Source organism: Mustela nivalis (assembly GCF_964662115.1).
Source record: "Mustela nivalis genome assembly, chromosome: 7".
Classification (NCBI taxonomy): Eukaryota; Metazoa; Chordata; class Mammalia; order Carnivora; family Mustelidae; genus Mustela; species Mustela nivalis.
Genome location: NC_139026.1, coordinates 130,585,381 through 130,607,555, shown reverse-complemented (window position 1 = coordinate 130,607,555; position 22,175 = coordinate 130,585,381). Strand labels below are relative to the sequence as shown.

Sequence of the window (22,175 nt, the reverse complement as noted above, 5' to 3'; positions counted from 1 at the left end):
TTTCACATAGTTTTATCTCTTGGAAGGCTGCAAGTGAGGTTTCTTTCCTTTTTTTGTTTATTCACAATAAAGGAAAGGGGGGAAGACCACATGATGCTATGGAATGAAGCTGGTTGGTGGAAAGTTTTTGTTTAATTTGCATATGATTTTTTTGTTTTTGGTCTTTTTGGGTTTCTTTTTCTTTTTCTTTCTTTTTTTTTGGAAGAGAAGTTGCTTAAATGTGGAGGTTATATATTTTATTTTCTATTGGGTTGTTGGTATTTCTGTAAGGAGCTCATTTGGTGAGTCTGATTTAGCAAAGTAGTTTAAGAGATACAGTTTTCTGAAGTAAAATTTTTACTGAAATTCACAAATTCACACATTAAGAAAAATACAAAAATCATAAGTATTTAGTTGGATAAATTTTCACAACCAAATCCATTGGTGTAATGACCAAGGTTAAGAAATAGAATGTTACCAGCACTTTAGAATACCCCCATCTGTGCTCCCTCTCAATCATTGTCCTTCAAAAGACAGTCATTATCCTGCTGTATAACACCATAAATTAGTTTTATCTTTTAAAAAAAGTATATACCCAGACTCATATAGTCTGGTTGCTTGACTTCTTTTGCTCGACATATTCATGAAATTCATCCATGTTGTATAGAACAGAAGTTCCCTTGTGTTCATTGCTGTCTTAGTATTTCCATTGTATGAATGTACCCAATTTATCCATTCTACTGGGTTTTTGTTTTGTTTTGTTTTAAGATTTTGTTTGTTTATTTGACAGAGAGAGATCACAGGTGGGCAGAGAGGCAGGCAGAGAGAGGGGGAAAAGCAGGCTTCCTGCTGAGCAGAGAGCCTGATGTGGGGCTTGATCCCAGGACCCTGAGATCACGACCTGAGCCGAAAGCAGAGGCTTAACCCATTTAACCACCCAGGCGCCCCTATCCATCCTACTGTTGATGGGTATTTAGTTTGTTTCCAGTTTGGAGCCATTATAAACAGTACATCTATGAACATTCTTGTACATGTCTTTTGCTAAGCATGTTTGCATTTCTGTTGGATATGTACCTATGAATGAAGTTGCTCAGTCATTGGGTATGTGTATATGCAGCTCTAGTAGACACTGACAAAGTTTTCAAATGGTTTTACTAGTTTTATATTCCCTCTCTGGTACAGTTGTTCCATATTTTTGTGAACACTTGGTATTATCTCTTTTTTTTTTAAGTGTAAGTCTTGTTAAAATTTTCATTTTACAAAGATTAAAAAATTATCTTTTTCATTTTGGTGGGTATGCATTCTGGCGGGTATGCATTCTGGCAGGTATGAAGTGGTATCTCACTGTGGCTTTAATTTGCTTTTCCCCAGTGATGAATTAAATAGAATACTTTTTCATATGTTTGCTGGCCATTTGGGTATAAAATATACAGATTATAAAGTATATCTATTTCTATGTAGTATTCTTACATACGGAGAAAAGCTGGGAATTTGAACTTCCTGATCATTTTCTTCAGTGATTGTCTAGCTTAATTTTGATTTTTCACATGTCAACTTCTAAAACGAATAAATTATCAGTTATTTTGCATACAACTAGAAATATGAAGAAACACTAATGTAGGATAAAGGGTTAAGTTAAAATGTCAACTTACCACTATATACTTCAGATCTCCTTTTACAGAACACCTAGACAAAATCTATAGACTATTACTAGTTTTATCTCCCTTCTCTCTACCTGTCCATTTTTTTCTCTTAGTATGACTTTCCTACTACCTCTGATGAAAAGTTGAAAGCTAAAAGAACTCTTTTACCACCCGCTCTTTTACACTCATTACTGTTAATTCAAGCAAAGAATTCTATTCCCAACTTTTATTAGCAATGGCGTTTATATATCATCAAGATTTATAACATTTACATTCAGTTGCTTTCAGCTGTCCATGACCCACTTATAGGCTTACTTCTACAACTGTCCTCTCTTTTTTGCTATTGAGATGTCTCTGCTTTGAAGGCCAGTTTTTCTCTTATAATTTGAATTTTATCCCTCTCTCTGCCCCCACCTTCTCTGAAGCATACTATCAATAATCCTGTATTGACCTGTGTTTAAATTCTTCTCTCAACTGGATCCTTCTCAACAGTATAAAAAGGAAATAAAACTTACCTCAATCCCACATCTCTTATTTTTAGCAGTCAAGTTTCTTGAATTTGTTCATTTCCTCACTTCACACTGTCCTTATCCCACTCTGCTTTGGCATCTATACTGAAACAATAGCCAACGTCACCGGTGATCTTCATAATAGCAAATCCAGTTAATATATTTCAGTGTTCATTTTATGTAGCAGTAGCAGTATTGATACTGCTGACCATTCTTTTATCCTTAAAATAAGACTACACTTTTCTGATTTTCTACCTACTTCTGGTTATCTGCCATTAATTATTTACATTTTTTATATTCACTTAGGCTTTCATATCTTACCACGCCATACTTCCTTCTTTAAGTAATGTTATTCATGGTTTGATTTTTCTTCATGTCCCAACTAAATTTATACATCTAGCACAAACTACTTTGAGCTCCAGACTACATATCCAGATGCTTAATTGACCACTCGACTTTGGTTTCAAAGGCACCTCCTGCTTGGCAAACTCATGGTTTTCTCTGCCCTTCCAATCCTCTTCCAGTATTCCTTACTTCTACTAATGTACCAGTATCCTTACTTGTACAAGTCTGACTCCTACAAGTCATCTATCATTTATGCCCTTAACCTCAACCTAATTTATCAATGGAAGTTCTTCTAATATTTCTTACAGATTCTTCCTTCTCTTTCTCCCCAAGGTACCCAAGATAATAAGCTCATTGCCTGTCTCCTGTAACTCTTATTTAAACCTTACCCTGATTGCTTACAGTTAGGAATCACTAGGATCAAGAAACCTCCATGACCAGTTAGCCATTGCAACTTCTGCCACCTCCAGAACTAAACCAACCTCACTCAAAGAAGTACCCAACATTCACAAAGCTGGTGGTTGAATAATAGGACTTTAACTGATACTATCACAGAAAAACTCTTGATCTTGTTTGCCAGCAAAAGTGCTCTTTACCTCCTTTCTGGATTCTATTATCAGAGGGCATCTGCTGGCCAAACCCAACTCACTTCTAGTTTTTTACTTTCTATCTTCTGTGATAAGAGAATAGTGTTCTAGAAATGCATTGTCAAACACCATTAGCTGGTCGCCACATGTGGCTATGTAAATGCTGTCTTGTCTCTGAAAGGGAATAAATGTAAAAACGGCATTTGCATTAGGTGAGCAAGAGATATTAAATGTTCCCTGTGTCATATCTAGAACATGTCTGGGCTGATCTTTCAGATGAGATTATTCAGCCCTACTATTAAAAAGTAGATAGAGGCAGAGGAAAGGAAGGTAAAAATTGATACGGGACCATTTTTAAGATACAGAAACTGAGGTTTCAAGTGACTGCTGAGGCACCTTCTGGTACATTTTATTCTTCTTTCCAAAGAACTACCTTCTTGCCTTTTTTGTTTCACTACCTTCAGCATGTATAATTTTTCCTATTTTATTTTGTGTATTTTGTTAATTTTTTCTACTTTCTTAGGGTGAGCACTTGGTTGATTCATTTTCAGTTTGTCCTGTTTATAATGGCATTTAAAAAAATAATAATAGCATTTATGGTTGCATATATTTCTTTTTAGGGCTTTAGCTCTCTGAAGTTTTGATTTTGCATTTTTTCCTTTGTATTAATTTCTAAGCAAAATGTATTCAATTTCAACTCTTTTTTTTTAATTTTTTTTTAAAGATTTTATTTATTTATTTGACAGAGAGAAATCACAAGTAGATGGAGAGGCAGGCAGAGAGAGAGAGAGGGAAGCAGGCTCCCTGCTGAGCAGAGAGCCCGATGCGGGACTCGATCCCAGGACCCTGAGATCATGACCTGAGCCGAAGGCAGCGGCTTAACCCACTGAGCCACCCAGGCGCCCCCTCAATTTCAACTCTTAACTCTGCTTTCATAAATCTTTTTTTAAAAAATCTGTCAGCGGCTGGGGGGCTTTTTGTTATTTTTGACTCTGATAATTATTTGAATTTTATTTTAAAATGTGAGCTGTAGAATCTCCACTTTTTAGAATTAAAGCTTTCTTCGTGACCAAATTCATTACAGATTTTTTTAATGATCTCTGACATTAGACTTTGGTAGGTTGTGCTGTTTATTATATTTCATATGTGAACATATGTGTGTTCACATATATATGTGAAATATAAGCATCTTTAAGGTTTTTTTTAATTCAAATTCCTTATAACTGTGCTTAGTTTTTGTTTACTTATGTCAAATTCTATAAAAGACATATGAAAGTCCTTGACCATAATTGTTTTTATGAAGTTCTTATATTTAGGAATTTTTGCTATTATGTGTATATGGGTTTGGGGTCATTTGGAGCATAAAAGGTTTGTGACTATTTTAATTTTTCAGTGGGTTATATGCCTTTTGTCATTACCTATTACCACTCTTTGTGGTGAATTTTAACTTTAGATTACCATTTTTCTGATAGCCAACACTCTTTACTTTTGTTTACTTTTGTCTTTGTTCATCTCTTTGTTTTTGCTCTTTAGGGTTTTGTTTTTAACCCAGTTTGGTGATAATTCATATTTTGATAAGTGAACTGACTATTTTTATATTTACTGAGAAACTGCATTTGATTTTATTCTTATTTTGTCTATAGTATTTATGATACTTTCTTGTTGTCTTTTACTTGCTGTTGTTGGATTAGCAAAATTTCTTTTTCTGTTAATTTGGAAATTTTCAGTGGCTACCTTCTCATCTTTAAAAATGATAATAAAATCTCTATTTCTCTAATGGATCATAATTAAATAGTAACTTTTGCTTCACTACTTATCCTTCTTTCCCTCTTTACTCTTCTTTTTTTTTAAAAATTCTTGGCTGTTATTAGATTGTCTCTTATGGCTTATCTCTTTGGTTTCAAGAACACTAAATACATGTAATAACCAATTATAATAGATTTAACTGAATATTGCATGATTTATTGCTTACCATTGTGATTTGGGGGGGTTTATTATGAATATTTAAAAACATACACAAAAGTAGAGAGAATAATTTAATCTCCCATATACCTTTATTGAAATTTTTTTTAAATTTTTTATTTTTCATAAACATATATTTTTATCCCCAGGGGTACAGGTCTGTGAATCACCAGGTTTACACACTTCACAGCCTTTATTGAAATTTAATAGTTACCAACATTTGCCTCATTATCCTTTTTTTTCCCTGAAGTACTTAAAAATAAATATCAGGTAGTATGACATGTTATGCATCTTTTAGATAAAGGCATTTTCTTAAATAATTATGATACAATTATCTATCTAATAAAATTAATAATAATTCCTTAGTAGCCCCTAGAATGTAGTTCTTATTTGGGTATTCCCAGTTTTTTCACAATGCCTTCTCATCTTAGTTTTTTTGAATCAGAGACCAAACAGGGTCCATATATTACATTTGATTGTCTGTCTCCTAAATCTCTTTAATATTGAACTATGCCTCCTACTTTTTCCACCTGCCATTGACTTGTTAAAAAGACCTCCCTTTCACGGGGAATTGGTTGCCAAATGTAGTCTAAGATAACTAATCTGGTTACCAGAAGTGATGATGTTGTTTTGTGTATAGTTGACCTGGTGTTCCTGCCAAGTCAGTCCCCCCAGTAATTAGATATCAGAAGCAGATGTTTCTTGAAGCTACTCTCTTTTTTTCAACATTCTGGAGAGTGCTTACTTTTTTAATCTTGCGGGGAGAGCAGAGGTGTGTCCAACTTAAATAAACATGTCATTAATCTAAATTTATTTAGATACAAGTTAAAAATGAGGGGTCAGAATTCCTTTTTTACTGTACTAGAAATTATCTGATTTGTCAACAAATCATTTTTACTGATCTTGACTCTCAAAGAATAATAAGGTAAATGTTCTATGTGAGCATTAATAACCGGGAATTTTATACAGGAAACCTATCATTGGTTTCTGTGTATAGTTTAATGCTAAGAAAAGTCTATTAAAACTATCATCTTATATAAATTTCAATGGATTTCTCTAAAGGCAATTGACTTTAATTATGATTTATAACAGAACTCAAAGCTTCCCCCTGCTTCTTTTGTAGATTAGCCATGGAAGCCCAGACTTAATACTTATAATGAAGAAAACTACTTTATTCTATGTTATTTATTTTTCCATGGAAGTCCCTATTTATTTTTAAAACATTTTCCTTTTTCAAGTTATTTTGAATTTTATATGCACCTGTTATAAAATCCCATGGTCCTGAGATATGATGAATACATATATTAATATAAAGAGGTTAAGGTTCCTGCCTTATCCTCCCAGTCCACTGACCAGAGACAGTTTCTTTTCAAAGTCTTTATTATTTAGTTCTTCTAGTGGTACATGCATTTATGTCTAGGCATATAGTTTTTGTTTGACGGCTTTTGGGGGAAATAGAGGGGGAGAGTAGATTCTGTTGACTGATAAATTTAAATGCAAAGCCAGAATAAAGAGGACAAAGTTGGAGTGCCTGGGAGGCTCATTGGGTTAAAACCTCTGCCTTCAGCTCCAGTCTTGATCCCAGGGATCTGGGATCGCCCAGCATTGGGCTCTGTGCTCGGCAGGGAGCCTGCTTCTCTTCCTCTCTTCGCCTGCCTCTCTGCCTACTTATGATCTCTGTCTGTCAAATAAGTAAATAAAATCTTTAAAAAAAAAAAAAAGAGGGCAAAGTTAAGAGTTTATTTAGTTTGAGCTTTAATCAGTAATACCAAATGCAAAAATGACTGAGTCAGAAAGATTACATGGAATTACTAACTTTGAGGCAGTTGATCTTATGTTGTAACATTACACAAATTAAGATTCATGGATGTCAACCAGAATTTGAAGTTCCTCAGTTTTGTGCCTAACTATATAGTTTGAGTAACTGTAGTCTTTTCTCCTTGCTGAATCTGATAGTTAAATATATACTCCTTCTCTTGTATTGAATATCCCTCAGTCTTTCCAAGATACTAGAAAGTTTTATTAAGAAGAATTTACTTTGGGGGCACATGAATGGTTCATTTGGTTAAGTGTCCGACTCCTGATTTCAGCTTAGGTCATAATGGGCCTGAGTGGCTCCGTTGGTTAAGCGTCTGCTTTTGGCTTAGGTCATGATCCCAGGGTCCTGGAATTGAGCCCCACATCAGGCTCCCTGCACGGCAAGAGAGCCTGCTTCTCCTTCTCCCTCTGCCTGTCCTTACCCCTACTTGTGCTCTCTCTCTTGCTCTCTCTCTGTCAAATGAATAAATAAAATTTTTAAAAAATTAATCAGTCAATCAATCAGAGGTCAACAAACTACAGTCCATGGCCCAAAGCCAGCCATACCTGTTTTTGAAAATGAAATTTTATTGGAACCCCACCACACCCATTTTTTTATGGATTGTCTACAATTGCTTTCTCACTACAGTGGTAGAGTTGAATAGTTGCAACAGAGACTCTTCAGCCTGTAAATATTTACTATCAGCCTCAAATATTTACTATCTGACTTTTATATAAAAAGTTTGCCCCCCCCCAAAAAAAGAACTTTGCCAACTTTTATAGAAAATAAAATAAGAAATCTCTCTTAGGTTACCTAAGGAAGAGATGTCAGTGCTCTTTGCAAAGCTTTTATGAGGATAGAGGTTGTGTTTTGTTTACCACTATATCCTCAGTGCTTGCACATAGTGGGTACTCAATAAATGTCATAGCAATAAATAAAAAATCTCCAATCCCTTTTACTCTCCTCAACCACAAATCCACGAGAAAGAACGAAGGAAAGAGAGAGAGAGGGGGAGGGAGGGAGGGAAGGAAGAATGGATGGACAGACAGATGGAAGGAAGGAAGAAAGAAAAAAATCCAAATATACTTCGAGTCAAATTTGCCAAGCATAAAAATGAAGGAGAAATAGTGACTTTTTAGCCCACCTGTTATAATAATAATTTTCATCTACTCATCACTACTACCACACACTATAATAAGCATGTCATTCATATGCATCTTATTTCAACATCTCAACCATGTTTTAGGTGTTGTAGCATTATCATCCCCATTTTACAGATGAAGAATTGATATTAGAGAAAGCAGGTAATTTGTCTAAAATCGCATAGCTAGCAAATGACTTAGCTATGTTCAAACCCATCTTTGTCATAAACATTATAATAAGTGGAAAGTGACTAATAACTCTAATATGATCTAGAATATAAGTAATATTTCTCTGAGATCTGTCCCAATCTCACAGCTAGCCTTTTTTTTTTTTTTTTTAAGATCGTATTTATTTATTTTTGGTGCTCAATCCCAGAACCTTGGGATCATGACCTGAGCCAAAGGCAGAGGCTTAACCAACTGAGCCACCCAGGCACCTCCCCTCCAGTCTAACAGCTAGCCTTTCCAGGTCAATACATAATAAGTAAATTAGGTGAGAACTTTTTCTTTTATGTTAGCATATCTATCTCTAGAAGAGTGGTTCATAGGGAGCAACCCATATATTTTACACATCTCTGGGTTGAGCTGTATCAGATCATTAGTAATCCTGCTTTTCAGATTCCCAGAAATAGCTGACTCCATTTTGAGGTATATAGCATATCTTACAGTAGAAGATAACCAAGGCGTGACCATAGGATATGCATAAAATAATCTTTAAAAGAGATAGCATAGTAAGTGAGATCAAATTTCTTGCAGGAAATTTTTGCCATGCTGCCTGTGTAACATTGGGCAGATTACTCAGCCTCAGTTTGAGTCCCAGTGTCCTCATTAAAACAGAGATAATAGTTATACTTCTCACAAAAGGCTGTAGGAATCAAGGCAATTAATAATACATATATGGTGGCTAGGATAGTGCCTAGTACATAGCATAGGATGCAGTTCTTTCAATTTTTAGCAATTGCTAAAAGAAATGAATGCATTCTTTAATTTTTTTAGAAATTATCATACAGTTTCACTTATTTGTGGAGCATAACAAATAGCATGGAGGACATGGGGAGCTAGAGAGGAGAAGGGAGTTGAGGGAAATTGGAAGGGGAGGTGAACCATGAGAGACTATGGACTCTGAAAAACAATCTGAGGGTTTTGAAGGGGCGGGGGGTGGGAGGTTGGGTACCAGGTGGTGGGTATTATAGAGGGCACGGATTGCATGGAGCACTGGGTGTGGTGCAAAAATAATGAATACTGTTATGCTGAAAATAAAAAATAAATTAAAAAAAATCATCAAACAAACAAAAATAAAAAGAAAATTCATGAAACATAAAATTCACCATTTTAAAGTGTATAATTCACTGATTTCCAGGATATTTACAGTGTTGTACAGTCATCATTTTCCAGAATATTTTCATCACCCCAACAGAAACTCTGTGTACATTAAGCAGTCTACTCCCTCATTCCTCCTCCCCAGTCTGTGGGAACTACTAATTTGTTTTTCCTCAATGGACTTGTATATAAAGTACAAATGTACAGTTAAAATGGAATCCTGTAATATATGGCTTTTTTGTCCAGCTTTTCCCATTTAGCATAGTTTTCTCAAGGTTTATTTGTGTTGTGGCGTATTTCAGTACCCTATTCCTTTTTATGTCTGAATTATATTCATTGTACGTATAGACCTATACACATTTTGTCTATCCATGCATAATTCGTGGACATTTCGGTTGTTTTCACTTTTTGACTATTGCTGTTATGAACATTTTTGTACTAGTTTTTGACTGAACACCTATTTTCATTCTTTTCAATAAATGTCTAAGAGTGTAATTCTATGTTTATTTTTATAAGGAACCACCGAACATGTGATCAGTGTTTTTAAGTTTTAAGTTGTGATGACGTGTAGTTCTCTATTTTATCTTTTGTTTCCTATTCTTTTGATGTCATAGCTAAGAGTCCATTGTAAAATCCAAGGTCATATAGATTTACCTCTATGTTTTCTTCTAAGAGTCTTATCATTTTAGCTCTTAGATTTAGGACTTTGATTCATTTCCAGCTTATTTGTGTTTGTAGTGTGAGGTAAGGGTTCAACTTCAATCTTTTGCATGTGGATATCCAGTTGTCTCAACATCATTTGTTGAAAAAATTATTCTCTCCCTATTGAATGCTCTTGGCATCCTTGTTGAAAATCAGTTGACCATAGATGGATAAGTTTATTTCTGGACTCTGAATTCTTTTTTTTTTTTTTAATTTTTTATTTTTTATATACATATATTTTTATCCCCAGGGGTACAGGTCTGTGAATCACCAGGTTTACACACTTCACAGCACTCACCAAATCACATACCCTCCCCAATGTCCATAATCCAACCCCCCTCTCCCAAACCCCCTCCCCCCAGCAACCCTCAGTTTGTTTTGTGAGATTAAGAGTCACTTATGGTTTGTCTCCCTCCCAATCCCATCTTGTTTCATTGATTCTTCTTCTACCCACTTAAGCCTCCATGTTGCATCACCACTTCCTCAATATTGAGCTATACCTCTATCCTTATGCCTTGACTACACAGTCTTAATGACTGCAACTTTATAGGAAACATTTGAAATCAAGACTGTGTGTTGTCTGGTTTTGTTACTTGTTTTCAAGGTGTTGTAGCTATTCTGGATCTCTGGCTTTTCCCTATGAATTTTAGGATAAGCATATACATTTCTGCGAAATGCCAGGTAGGGTTTTCATAGGGATTGCATTGAATCTGTAGATCAACTTGGGAAGTATTGCCATCTTAACAATATTAAGCCTTCCCATCCATGAAATGGATATCTCTCATTTTTTTAGAACTCTAATTTCCTTCAGCAATGTTTTATAATTCAGTGTAAAACCGTAACATTTTTGTTAAACTTATTCCTAAGTATTTTCTTCTTTTCGATGCTATCATAAAAGATTTGTCTTAATTCCATTTTCAGATTTTCTTATTGCTAGTGTATGGAAATATGCCTGATTTTTATATGTTGTTCTGGTGTCCTACAATTTGTTAAATTTATTTATTAGCTCTGATACTTGTTCTGTGATGTTTTAGGATTTTCTTTTCTTTTTTTTTTTTTTTTAAAGAGTTTTTTAAGTAACATCTACACCCAATATGGGGCTTAAACTCACAACCCCGAGATCAAGAGTTGCTTGCTCTTCCAACTGAGCCAGCCAGGTGCCCCGTGCTTTAGGATTTTCTTTGTATAGAATCATGTCATCTGTGAATGGAGATGGTATTAATTCTTCCATTCCAATTTAGATGTGTTTTATTTCTTTTTCTATTTTCTATTTCTTTTTCTTGTGATGATTATGTGATTTTTGTCCTTAATTTTGTTGATTTGGTATATAATATTAATTTTCATACATGGTATATAATCCTTTTTATATTCTGGTGAATTTGGATTACCAAAAGTTTGTTGAGGAATTTTGTATCAATATTCATAAGGGATATTGGTCTATAGTTTTCTTTTTTTGTGGTATTTATCTGGCTTTTGGTATCAGAATGAGTTAGGAAGCATTCCTTCCTCTAAATTTTGGAAGAGTTTGTAGAGAACTAGTGATTTCTTTAACTGTTTACTAGATTTCACTAGTTAAGTCATAAAGTTTTTAGGTTTGGGCCTTTTCTTTGTTGGATGTTGAGTTTTTTTGGATTTGGGTTTTTATAATTGATCAATTTTAAAAAAAGATTTTATTTATTTATTTGACACAGAGAGACACAGCAAGAGAGGGAACAGAAGCAGGGAGAGTGGAAGGGGGAGAAGCAGGCTTCTAGCTGAGGAGGAAGCCCAAGGCAGGGCTCCATCCCAGGAAGTTGGGATTGTGACCTGAGCCAAAGGCAAACACTTAATGACTGAGCCACCCAGGCGCCCCCTAATTGATCAATTTCTTTACTGTTCTAAGTTTATCCAGTTTTTCTATTTCTTTATAAGTCAATTTTTGTGTTTCTAGGAATTTGTCTATTCATTTGAGTTTCCTAATTGCTTGGCAAACAATTATGCATAATATTTTCTTATAATTGTTTTTATTTCTATAAGATTGATATCCTTATTTTTATTCCTGATTTTAGCAACTTGAAACCCCTGTCTCACTCTCATTGTAGTATAGCAGTTTTGTTGACATTTTCAGAGAACCAGCTTTTGGTTTTGTGGAGTCTCTCTGTTGTTCTGTTCTCTATTTCCTTTATCTCTGCTCTAATCTTTATTCATTTCTGATATTTGCTTTGGGTTTACTTTATTTTTCTTTTTCTTGTTTCCTTAAGGTGGAAGGTTAGCTTGAGATTTTTTTTTGTCATCAGTTGTAGTTGTAAAATTTCTTCTGACCACTGATTTTTGCTGCATCCTAAGTTTTGATATGTTGTATTTTTGTTTTCATTTATATCAATACTTGCTAATTTTTACAGTGATTTCTTTTTTACTTTATATAAAATTGTCATAATTTAATTTAGTTCTTGCTTAATCCTTAGTCATGTTAAGTTAGAAAAATAGTTATAATTATTTACATTAATGAATTAAAACCTCACAGAATGCATAAATCCAAAAGGAAATGATATGATCCTGAAATTTAGTGACCTTTCTTGGTTCAGTCTTAATCTAAACATCACTGGGAAAAAAATTCTCCAGAATTTTTCAGTTTTATTCTTCAGGAGCACAGTTTTCTGTCTTGTTACTATGTTCTTTTAACATGTACAACAGTTCTCTTAGAGGGATATAACATAATAGCACTTTTCATCCATATCTAGGTATTTTCTAGTTTATTTTTTATTTTTTGACTCATTGGTTGTGCTCATGAGTGTGTTGTTTCCACATATTTGTGAATTTTCCAAATTTCCTTCATTATTGATTTCTAATGTCATTCCATTGTGGTTGGAGATTATGATTTCAGTATTTTAAAATTTGTTTCAGCTTACATTGTGTTCTAAAATTTGGGCTGTTCTAGGGAATGTTCCATGTATATTCTGGTGTTGGGTGGAATGTACTATGGATATCTGTTAGGTTTGTCCAGTTGGTTTATATTGTTGTTCACGTCTTCTGTTCACTTACTAATGTTCTACAGAATTTCTCTAGGCATTATTGAAACTGAGGTGCCAAAGTTTCCCATATTATTGTACACATATTATAACGTTACTATACAAATGACCTATTTTTCCCTTTAATTCTGTTAAGTGTTCACTTTATTTTGGGGCTCTGTTGGTAGGTGCATATATGTTTATAATTGTTGTATCTTGATGCATTCACCTTTTTGTCATAATTTATTTATTTGAGAGAGAAATTATGTGTGCATGAGCGGGATAGAGGCAGAGGAGGAGAGAGAGGGACAAGTAGCCTCTCTATTGAGCCTGGAGCCCAATACAGGGCCCAATCTCAGCATCCTGAGATCATGACTTAGGAGTAATCAAGAGTTGCCACTTAACCTACTGAGCCACCCAAGTGCCCCAATCCATTTTTTTAAAAATATTTTATTTATTTATTTGACAGAGAGAGAAAGAGATCACAAGTAGGCAGAGAGGCAGGCGGGGGGGGGGGGGGAGAAGGCTCCCTGCTGAGAGCAGAGAGCCCCATGCAGGGCTTGATCCCAAGACCCTGAGATCATGACCTGAGCCGAAGGCAGAGGCTTAACCCACTGAGCCACCCAGGCGCCCTGCCCCAATCCATTTTTTAAAATAATTGCTGATAAGGAAATACTTATTTTTGCCATTTTGCTGTTTGTCTTCTATTTGTTTTATATCTTCTCTTTACCTCATTTATCCCTTACTGCTTATTTTTTGTTAGATCGGTTTTTCTACTGTACCATTTAATCCACTTTATGTTTCTTTTACTATAGATCTTTATTTTCTTTGTGGTTGCCATGGGGATTTCAATTAACAATTTATAGCAATCTAGTTTGAATTAATACCTATGTAGTTTAAATCATATAAAACATTTGGCTCCCAGAAAGTCTGTTCCTATTTCTTATGTAGTTATTGTCATAGATTACATCTTTATGAATGTATGCCCATAGACATTGATTTTTATTATTGTTTTATTTGACCTAGATTTGTAATTATTGCTTAGTAGTTGTCCTTTAAATTGTATAGAAAAAAATTGAATTACTAACCAAAAATACACAAATGTTGACTTTTGTTATTTATCCATATATTATCTTTACCAGTGTTTATTTCTTCATATAGATTTGAGTTACTGTCTAGTATTTTTTTTCTTTCAGCCAAAGAACTCCCTGCAGCATTTCTTCTAGAGCTAATCTACTAGCTGTGAATCCTCAGTTTTTGTTTAATTGTGATATCTTCATTTCTCTTTCATTTTTGAGATAATTTTGCTAGATATATAATTCATAGATAAAGGTTTTTCTTAGCACTTTAAATATGTCATTCCCCTACCTTCTGGACTCCATGGTTTCTGATGATAAATTAGTTATTAATAATATTGAGAATCCCTTGTATTTGATGAGTTACTTCTCTTGCTGCTTTCAGGATTTTCTCTCTTGGTCTTTGACTTTCAACAATTTGATCATTATGTTTTGAAGTATGGCTCTCTCTGAAGTGATCCTACTTGAGATTGTTGAGATTCTTGGATGCATATATTTATATCTTTCATCAAAATTTGGCTGTCCTCATGCATTTAGTTTCTTCAAATATTTTTCTTTCTCCCTCTTTCTCTCTTCCCTCTGGGACTTTCATTTTGTGTAGGATGGTCTCTTTATGGTGTTGCATAGGTCTCTTGGGTGCTGTTCATCTTTTTTTCATTCTTTCTGTTCCTCATATCGGGTAATCTCAACTTGACCTAACTTCAAGTTCATAGGTTCTTTCTTCTGCTCAGCTCTGCTTTTGAGCCCCTCTAGTGAATTTTTATTTTCAGTTATTTTATTTTTCAAGTCCAGAATTTCCTTTTGGTTCCTTTTCAAAATTTCTGTCTCTGTTGATATTCTCTGTGTGGTGAGACATGACTCTTGTATTTGAGTTCTTTGTATGTGCTCTTGAGCATATTTTAAATAGTTGACTTAAAGTCCTTGTCCAGTAAGTTCAATGTTTGAGCGTCCTCAAGGACAATTTCTATTAATTTCTTTTACCCCCATACTTTCTTGTTTCTTTGCATGTTCATAATTTTTCATGATTACTAGACATTTTGAGTACATCATTTAATCAGGTTATCCCCCACTACCAGGGGTTCGTTTGTTTGTTTTTTGTTTGTTTGGTTGGTTATGTTTATTTGTTTTGGGTTTTGCTGCTTGTGATTTTATTTGTCTAGTGACATTTTTAAATTAATTTTGTAGTGTATATTCTTTGTTGTGTGTAGCCACTGACATCTCTGTTTGAATTGCTTAGTGGTCAGTTAATGATTCAACAGATTTCCTTAAAGGCTTGGACCTGGGGGGGTTGTGTGGGGGGGGACTTGGTCTTTGCCAGTGGGTTATATGTATATAATGGAGCATGGTTTCAACACTCAACTAGATTTACAACTCTCTCTCAGCTTTCACTTTCTGCTGTGTCTAAGCTAAAGTAAAGATCAGCCAGAGAATTTAGGATCTTTGCAGGTCTTTCTGAGTACATCCTCAGAAAGGATGTACTCTACCTTGAGCATGCACATGGTCTTCTAGTTTCCAAGGAATATATGGGAGCTTTTCAAACCATTTTCCCCAAAACATCTTACTAGTCTTTCCTCCCAAGCTTTTTGATGTTTCTATTGTATGACCCAACTGCTATCCCTTGCCTCAATTTGGCACTAGCTAATAAATTTACCTTTAAGTGTTTTTAACAAATGTCCTAGATAATTAATTACCTCTCTGACTTGGGAGAGTACTGAGTTTGGTAAAATAAAAGCAAGCTCTTTACACAGTCCATCAGGGAAAAAATAGACCAAAATAAACAACCACAGTTAAGAACCAAGTCTGTTTTGCTTCCTTCTGCACTAGGAACCCACACAGAGAACTCAGATTGGAATCTTAAAGACCCTAACTGAGAATTAGCTGTTTTTTTCCTGGTTAAGTAGTTGCCTGGTTTGAGTAGTTTGCATAGTTCAGTTTGGGTTGATTCTATTTTTGCTATGTTATTTGCTGTTTCTGTGAAGGGACAGGTCTTTGGAGTTTGCCACTCTGTTTTTGCTGACATCCACTGTATTTAATTTTGACAAACATATTACTTTCATAATTGGGGTTTTTGGGGATCTGACTTTTGTTGTTGTTTGTTTCTTTAGAATAACCATATGTATCTTCTTTATACGGGTCATCCAAATACTAAGATAGTTCACATCCAAGTTGCCAAGGAACTGTCACATTTAGAAGGAAAAGAATTCTGGCAATTGAACCCTATAGATCTGATCTCAATAGCGTTAAAGATAACCAATTCACCCAGGACTTTCAACAATTTGATTATTATGTTTTGAGGTATGGCTCTCTTTGAAGTGAGCCCTATCAAAAAATTTTCTTCACATGCCAGAGAGATAAAAAGCTAATCTAGTGATTATGGGAGGTAAATGTTCTAATATGCAGGTCTCTCATAGAAATCCGATGTGAAATGTTAGAAAAGTTAACACACATCAGGGTCTTTACCTTTAAAATTGCAGTTGAACATTCACATTGTAGTTATGTGGATGTTTTCTTTTTTTTTTTTTTTAAAGAGAATTTTTTTTTTTTTAAGATTTTATTTATTTATTTATTTGACAGAGAGAAATTACAAGTAGATGGAGAGGCAGGCAGAGAGAGACAGAGGTAAGCAGGCTCCCCGCTGAGCAGAGAGCCCGATGCGGGACTCGATCCCAGCACCCTGAGATCATGACCTGAGCCGAAGGCAGCGGCTTAACCCACTGAGCCACCCAGGCGCCCCTATGTGGATGTTTTCCATACGGTTTATCAGATCGTTATGAATGTAACAATTATTTTCACTGCCTTCCCAAAGCTGTGGCCTCTTGTGAAGTGACTCAGTTCAAATCTACTAGCTGGATCTACCGAGCTGACATAGGAGTCTCTGGTTCTGATAAAACACTTTTGAGGTTTGAGTTCTGTTTTCATCGGTTTACCAATAGCAGGAACTTGAGCAAGTTACTTAACCTCTCTCTCTCTCACTTATCTTATCAGAAAATGGGCCTAATAACAACTGTAGTTAGTTCATAGCTTTGTTTAAGGAAATAAGATTCTTAGAATAATTTACTAATATTAAATACATAAGTAATAGTTCAAAGTGAAGCTTATCTAGAGCATGGCTTTTAGGTAGGGAAATCCTCAAGTTTTTCTGTTCTGTCCACTTAGGGTGGAGCTAATTGGTGAAATAACTGTACTGGGCAGATTCTCAAGAGGAAAAAGTCAGGCAATACTGTGTGTAGGCCGAGGCACTCATTCTTTAGTTAGGAGAGAATCGTCTGTACCTACAGCTGGGTGCAAAACAAAAACATGAGGTTGGGGAACAGCATCCTAATATGTAATGATCTGGGAGACCAGGAAGATGGGCTATCATTGTGGGAGATAAAGCTAAAAAGATTGGAAAAGACAGATGATGAAGGCACTTGGGAGTTACTGAAGGGTTTGAAATAGGAGAGCCATCTGGCTACATTTATATTTAGAGCACATATTGTGGCAGAAAAATGGAGAATTAGAATCAGCATGGCAAGACTGGAAGGAGGGGGACTATAAGTTATTTTTATTTTTAAGTAAGTCCTAGGTGTTCCATAATGAGCATGCATTGATTTTGTAACACAATAAAACACGTAAGCTTTATTTTATAAGAAATCTACTTTGGGAATTTTTCTATGATACAGTCCTAATTCAATAAAATCCAAAATTAAAGTCCCAGTTAGAGAACAGTTATTCATTTGACACTTGACCTCTTCGCTCAACAAAATCTCCATCACAAATTTTCAGTAAATAATCATCCTTTTCTATTGCATGTTACCTATTAAGAATTTGGAACATATCAATTCTATTTAGCAAATTAGAATGAAAATTTTAACTGTATTATCTTCAAAAGTTATTCTGCTAACTTTATATCTTCTCAGTCCTCTGTAAGGCACAAAAATATTCACACCTAAGTTGAGATTTTTAACAAGAGTGACACCTTGGAGCAGTAAGCCCCAGAAAATTGATAATGAAAATAATGGTTCATAAAGGAAAGCTTGACAGACAGATTATAATCTCACTTTACTTCTTTCCAGCTCTATTTCTTTAACAACTATTTAGTCCCAGGGACAAAGATTTTTGTTTGTTTTGGTTTGGTTTGGTTTTTTAGGCATTTGAACTTTTTCAAGTAAAGTAGTTTTAGGAGTTACTAAATTTTCAGCAACAAAATACAATTTAATAAACAATTTTGTTACCATTTTGTACCACTATGAATATGCTAGTTATTAGAATAATTTTTAAACTCAGTGGAGATAAAGTTTTAAACCCAGTTTTAAATTGTGTTCTTTTTTTATCGTTATGTCTTTTATACTGACCATATAAAACCATGTTTTCTGAGTTTATCTATACACACAGGATTATATAGAATGTAATTTTAACATCCACTTAATCCAACATATTCCTTCTGAATTATTGTGACTTTTTAAATGTTTGTACTATATTAATAGTAGTGGGCAAATTTATTACTACCAGCTAGACCATGGAAACTGGACACCATTGAAAACACCCTTGGAAGTACTAAAAAAATATTAAGTACAATACATACAACTACTTCTAATTACAGTTATCTTGGATAAATACAAATGTAACTGCCTTCAAATACATGTACTTCTGACATGGGAAATTGAGATTCCATAGGTTGTGGCTCGATGGTAAATTCAATATAAATAACAATGAAGAAACCACATATGGTAAGCGTGGGATTCAGAAATTGGCTTTAAGATTCTCAAATAAATAAAGATCTTCTTTGAAGGCACATGGATGTATTAATTTTTAATTTGTTTCTTTTTGATCTCTTAATTACTGAAAAAGATTTATTGGTTAATTTTAGGAAGGCAAGTGTTTGAAAAGTTTTGCCAAACACTGTCTTCTTTAAATGACTGTATGGTAATGAAAAGTTAAGAGGAGAGCCAAATTAGATTGAATAATTGTTCAGTCATGTGGGTCAGGCTAGTTGCATAGCCTGGTTGTTAGACTGATTGCTCAAATTACATTGCCTGGGGTCCTGCACTTGGTTGGCTGTCTTCTCAGATCTTAACAAGGTTCTGGGAATTTCTTTTTCTGACAACGTTTGCTTTGTGTTTTTCCCCTCCCCCTACCACCCCCAGGATGCTTCATCTGCAGACATTAGAAAAGCATATCGTAAGCTTTCACTGACTTTGCATCCAGACAAGAATAAAGATGAAAACGCAGAAACTCAGTTTAGACAAGTAAGTGAAGTGTACTGTTATTATATATATTTTATAACAAATTATAAATAACTATTTTCTAATAAAAATAGTAACATATGTAAAATAATTCTGTTTGAAAATGGGGTCGTAGTTTAGAAATAGAATGCCATGTTCACTCAATTTTTTACAAAATATCACCATCATTTTTTATATTAGAATCTCTAAATTCTTGGAGGGTCATAATTGTCATAATTTTCTTGTCTAAATTACAGCTTTTGCTTTTTAAAAGCACATTTTAACATAATTATTACTTTTGCATCTTTCACAAAGATGTATTTTGGTATCAAGCATTTTTTAACCTCTTAAGGTTCTACTAAAAATAGAAAATGTTACAGAAAATTCAGATTATATCTGTTCATCATATTTATGAGCACATAGGGTTTTCTGCTTGTGCATTATAGTGTGTTCACCTTCCTAAGTGATTTCTTATAGCTGGGAGTATTTTTATTTTAAAGTAATGCTTTTATTTTAGTTGGTGGCCATTTACGAAGTTTTAAAGGATGATGAACGAAGGCAGAGGTGAGTGTTCATTTCTGCTTTTGAATTAAGATGTTACAGTTTGATGTCTTAGTTTGTAAAGGAAAGAATTGTCTTACTAGACATTTATTATAAGTTAGTATTTTATTTTTGTTTCTTCCTATGTTTAAAGCAGAGTTAATTTTTATTGAAAATATTCACTAGGTTGATTCAGTACTTGTACACTTCAGGATCGTGAGTCATAATGTTACCAAGTCATAGCTCCATTAGATATGATTTAACATGAGTGTCTATGCTGTGGGACTTACAGATACCACTTGACTTCAAACAAATGCCCAGTCATTTTTGATATATCAGTAATAGCTCCTAATTGTGCTTGGTGGTCTTCCCTCTCCCTCCATTCCTTAAATGTTTTGGAATTAGGCTGTTAGTGATACTCATGTCATCACAATTTCTTGGTGTTTTCTCACTCTCAAAATAAATCTGTTATTTGTGAGTAAGAGAACAGACTTGTATAAGTCTGTAGAAAATAGGTATGGAAGAAAAGTGCTTCTTTCTCTTTCCTATTTCTTTTGCTTCCTTCCCTTCCCTTACTCTGCTCTGGTGATTCTGCATTTAAGTTAAACTGCGGAGGGAAGACAGCCCCCTCACTTCGAGACTTCTCTGCGGCCCTTTCAGAAGAGTAGTAATAAATTTATACATAGTTTATAGTGCCAGTGACGTAAAAGGAGATTGCAGAAAGGCCCCTTTCCTTTGCTCCTTCAGAATGTGTGGAATGCATTGACACTATTGCATTAGGTTTCCAAGTTTCTTAAGTCAGACCCACAGTAAGTATATTGCGGGGGGCAGCATATTTTGCATCATGCCTCAGAACACAGGTGCACATTCACACACTTGAAGCAGAAATTTCACAAAACAATAGTGTGTGATACAGGCTGATATTTTCTATTTCAGGCTAGTGTAGACTAATCTTTTCTTTAAAAAAAAAAATTCTTTGAATGTATTATCTGGAATTATTCTATATCCTAAAATGTTAGCTACTACTCTTGCTTCTCATCTTAACTCTTTAATTTGAATGCCTCAGTTTGTCAGATTGCAAAGCAAGGACTCAAGATATCCTCTGTAAGTGTTCTTGCTTTATAACAAGGGCTGGCATTGGTCCAGATACCATAGCAGACATTCCTCTGGTTTGAGATAATCCATAGTGTTGAAAGAGTCCTAGAAGTGTGTTGAAAGAAGTGTTGGTCGTTCTGTGCATATTTTCTAGTTGCTTTCTCTCCCTGAGCCCCTAGTTTTATTTCACACATCAAGAATGTGTCTGTAAAGATAGCTTTATTTAGTCTCCCTATGTCTTTGGCATCGGATTTTGTCTTTTTGTTTGTTGTTACCTTAAAGTCAGTTAACTTTGTAACAATTTCTTTCAGTTCCTGAAAAAATCATTTATATCTTTACAGAACAATCACTTCTTCTGTATAAAATGTTTCTTCATTGACATAGATGCATCTAACATTTTTGGGGGGATTCGTTCCCTTTGCAATGTTTTTACAGTGTTAGTAGAAAAAAATGAATCTGACAGTTACATAAACAGCTGTAGTATTTATACCCCTTGAGGCACAAGTAACTCTTTGGTAACTGGTTTTCCTTGAGGCAAAAATCTTAACTAATCAAGCTGAGAATCACTTCTCTAAAGCTTACGCCTGAGGCCAGGTGACCTATGTGTATTTAAACATATAGGAGAAATGGACCTCTCCAGACAATTATCTAATGTTTCTAATTCCTTTAGGAAGAAAAATCCAGCAGTCATTTTTATCTTCTAAAGGAATATTGTCTTATGCTGGTATTAAAAAATGCTCTTTGGTATCAGAATTATTTATTATAAATATTCATTAAATAAGTACTTTTAAATGTGTAACCTCCCAAGAATTCGCAGTTTTGAAAATTGTCATATATGTTTCTTTATTTATTTCCCTTATGAGGAATTGTGTTTTCACTGAAATCAGGTGCATTCTTTAATTTTGGTAGGAAAGAGAATAGCAATGACGTAGATAAAATAAACTAGATAACTTTTTTTTTTTTTTAAGGAAAAGCAAATTTTATTTTTAAACTGCTTTCCTTAGGTATAACTTGCATACATAGAAGTCACCTATTTTAAGTGTTCAAGTCAATGATTTTTACTAGATTTACAGAGTTGTGCAGACACCACAACCCAGTTTTAGAACATTTCCATCACCTCCAAACATTCCCTGAGGCCTGTTTGCAGGCAATCCCCACTCTACTCCTAGACCCAAGTAATCACTGATCTCCTTCCTGTGTTTATAAATTTCTTTTCTGGGCATCTCCTATTAATGAAATCATGTAATGTGTACTCTTTTGCATCTGGCTTCTTTCTGTGACACTCT

At 34.5% G+C, this 22,175-nt stretch overlaps 1 protein-coding gene across 1 annotated transcript in view; it reads left to right on the top strand.

The window, feature by feature from the left end:
• The window catches only part of DNAJC1 (DnaJ heat shock protein family (Hsp40) member C1), a 226,204-nt gene that overhangs the window by 50,893 nt on the left and 153,136 nt on the right, over window positions 1–22,175 (top strand). The window contains exons 2-3 of the mRNA XM_082742134.1: window positions 19,177–19,278; window positions 19,772–19,818. Coding sequence (XP_082598260.1) covers window positions 19,177–19,278; window positions 19,772–19,818 — 149 coding nt within the window. The remainder of the gene's footprint in view (window positions 1–19,176; window positions 19,279–19,771; window positions 19,819–22,175) is intronic.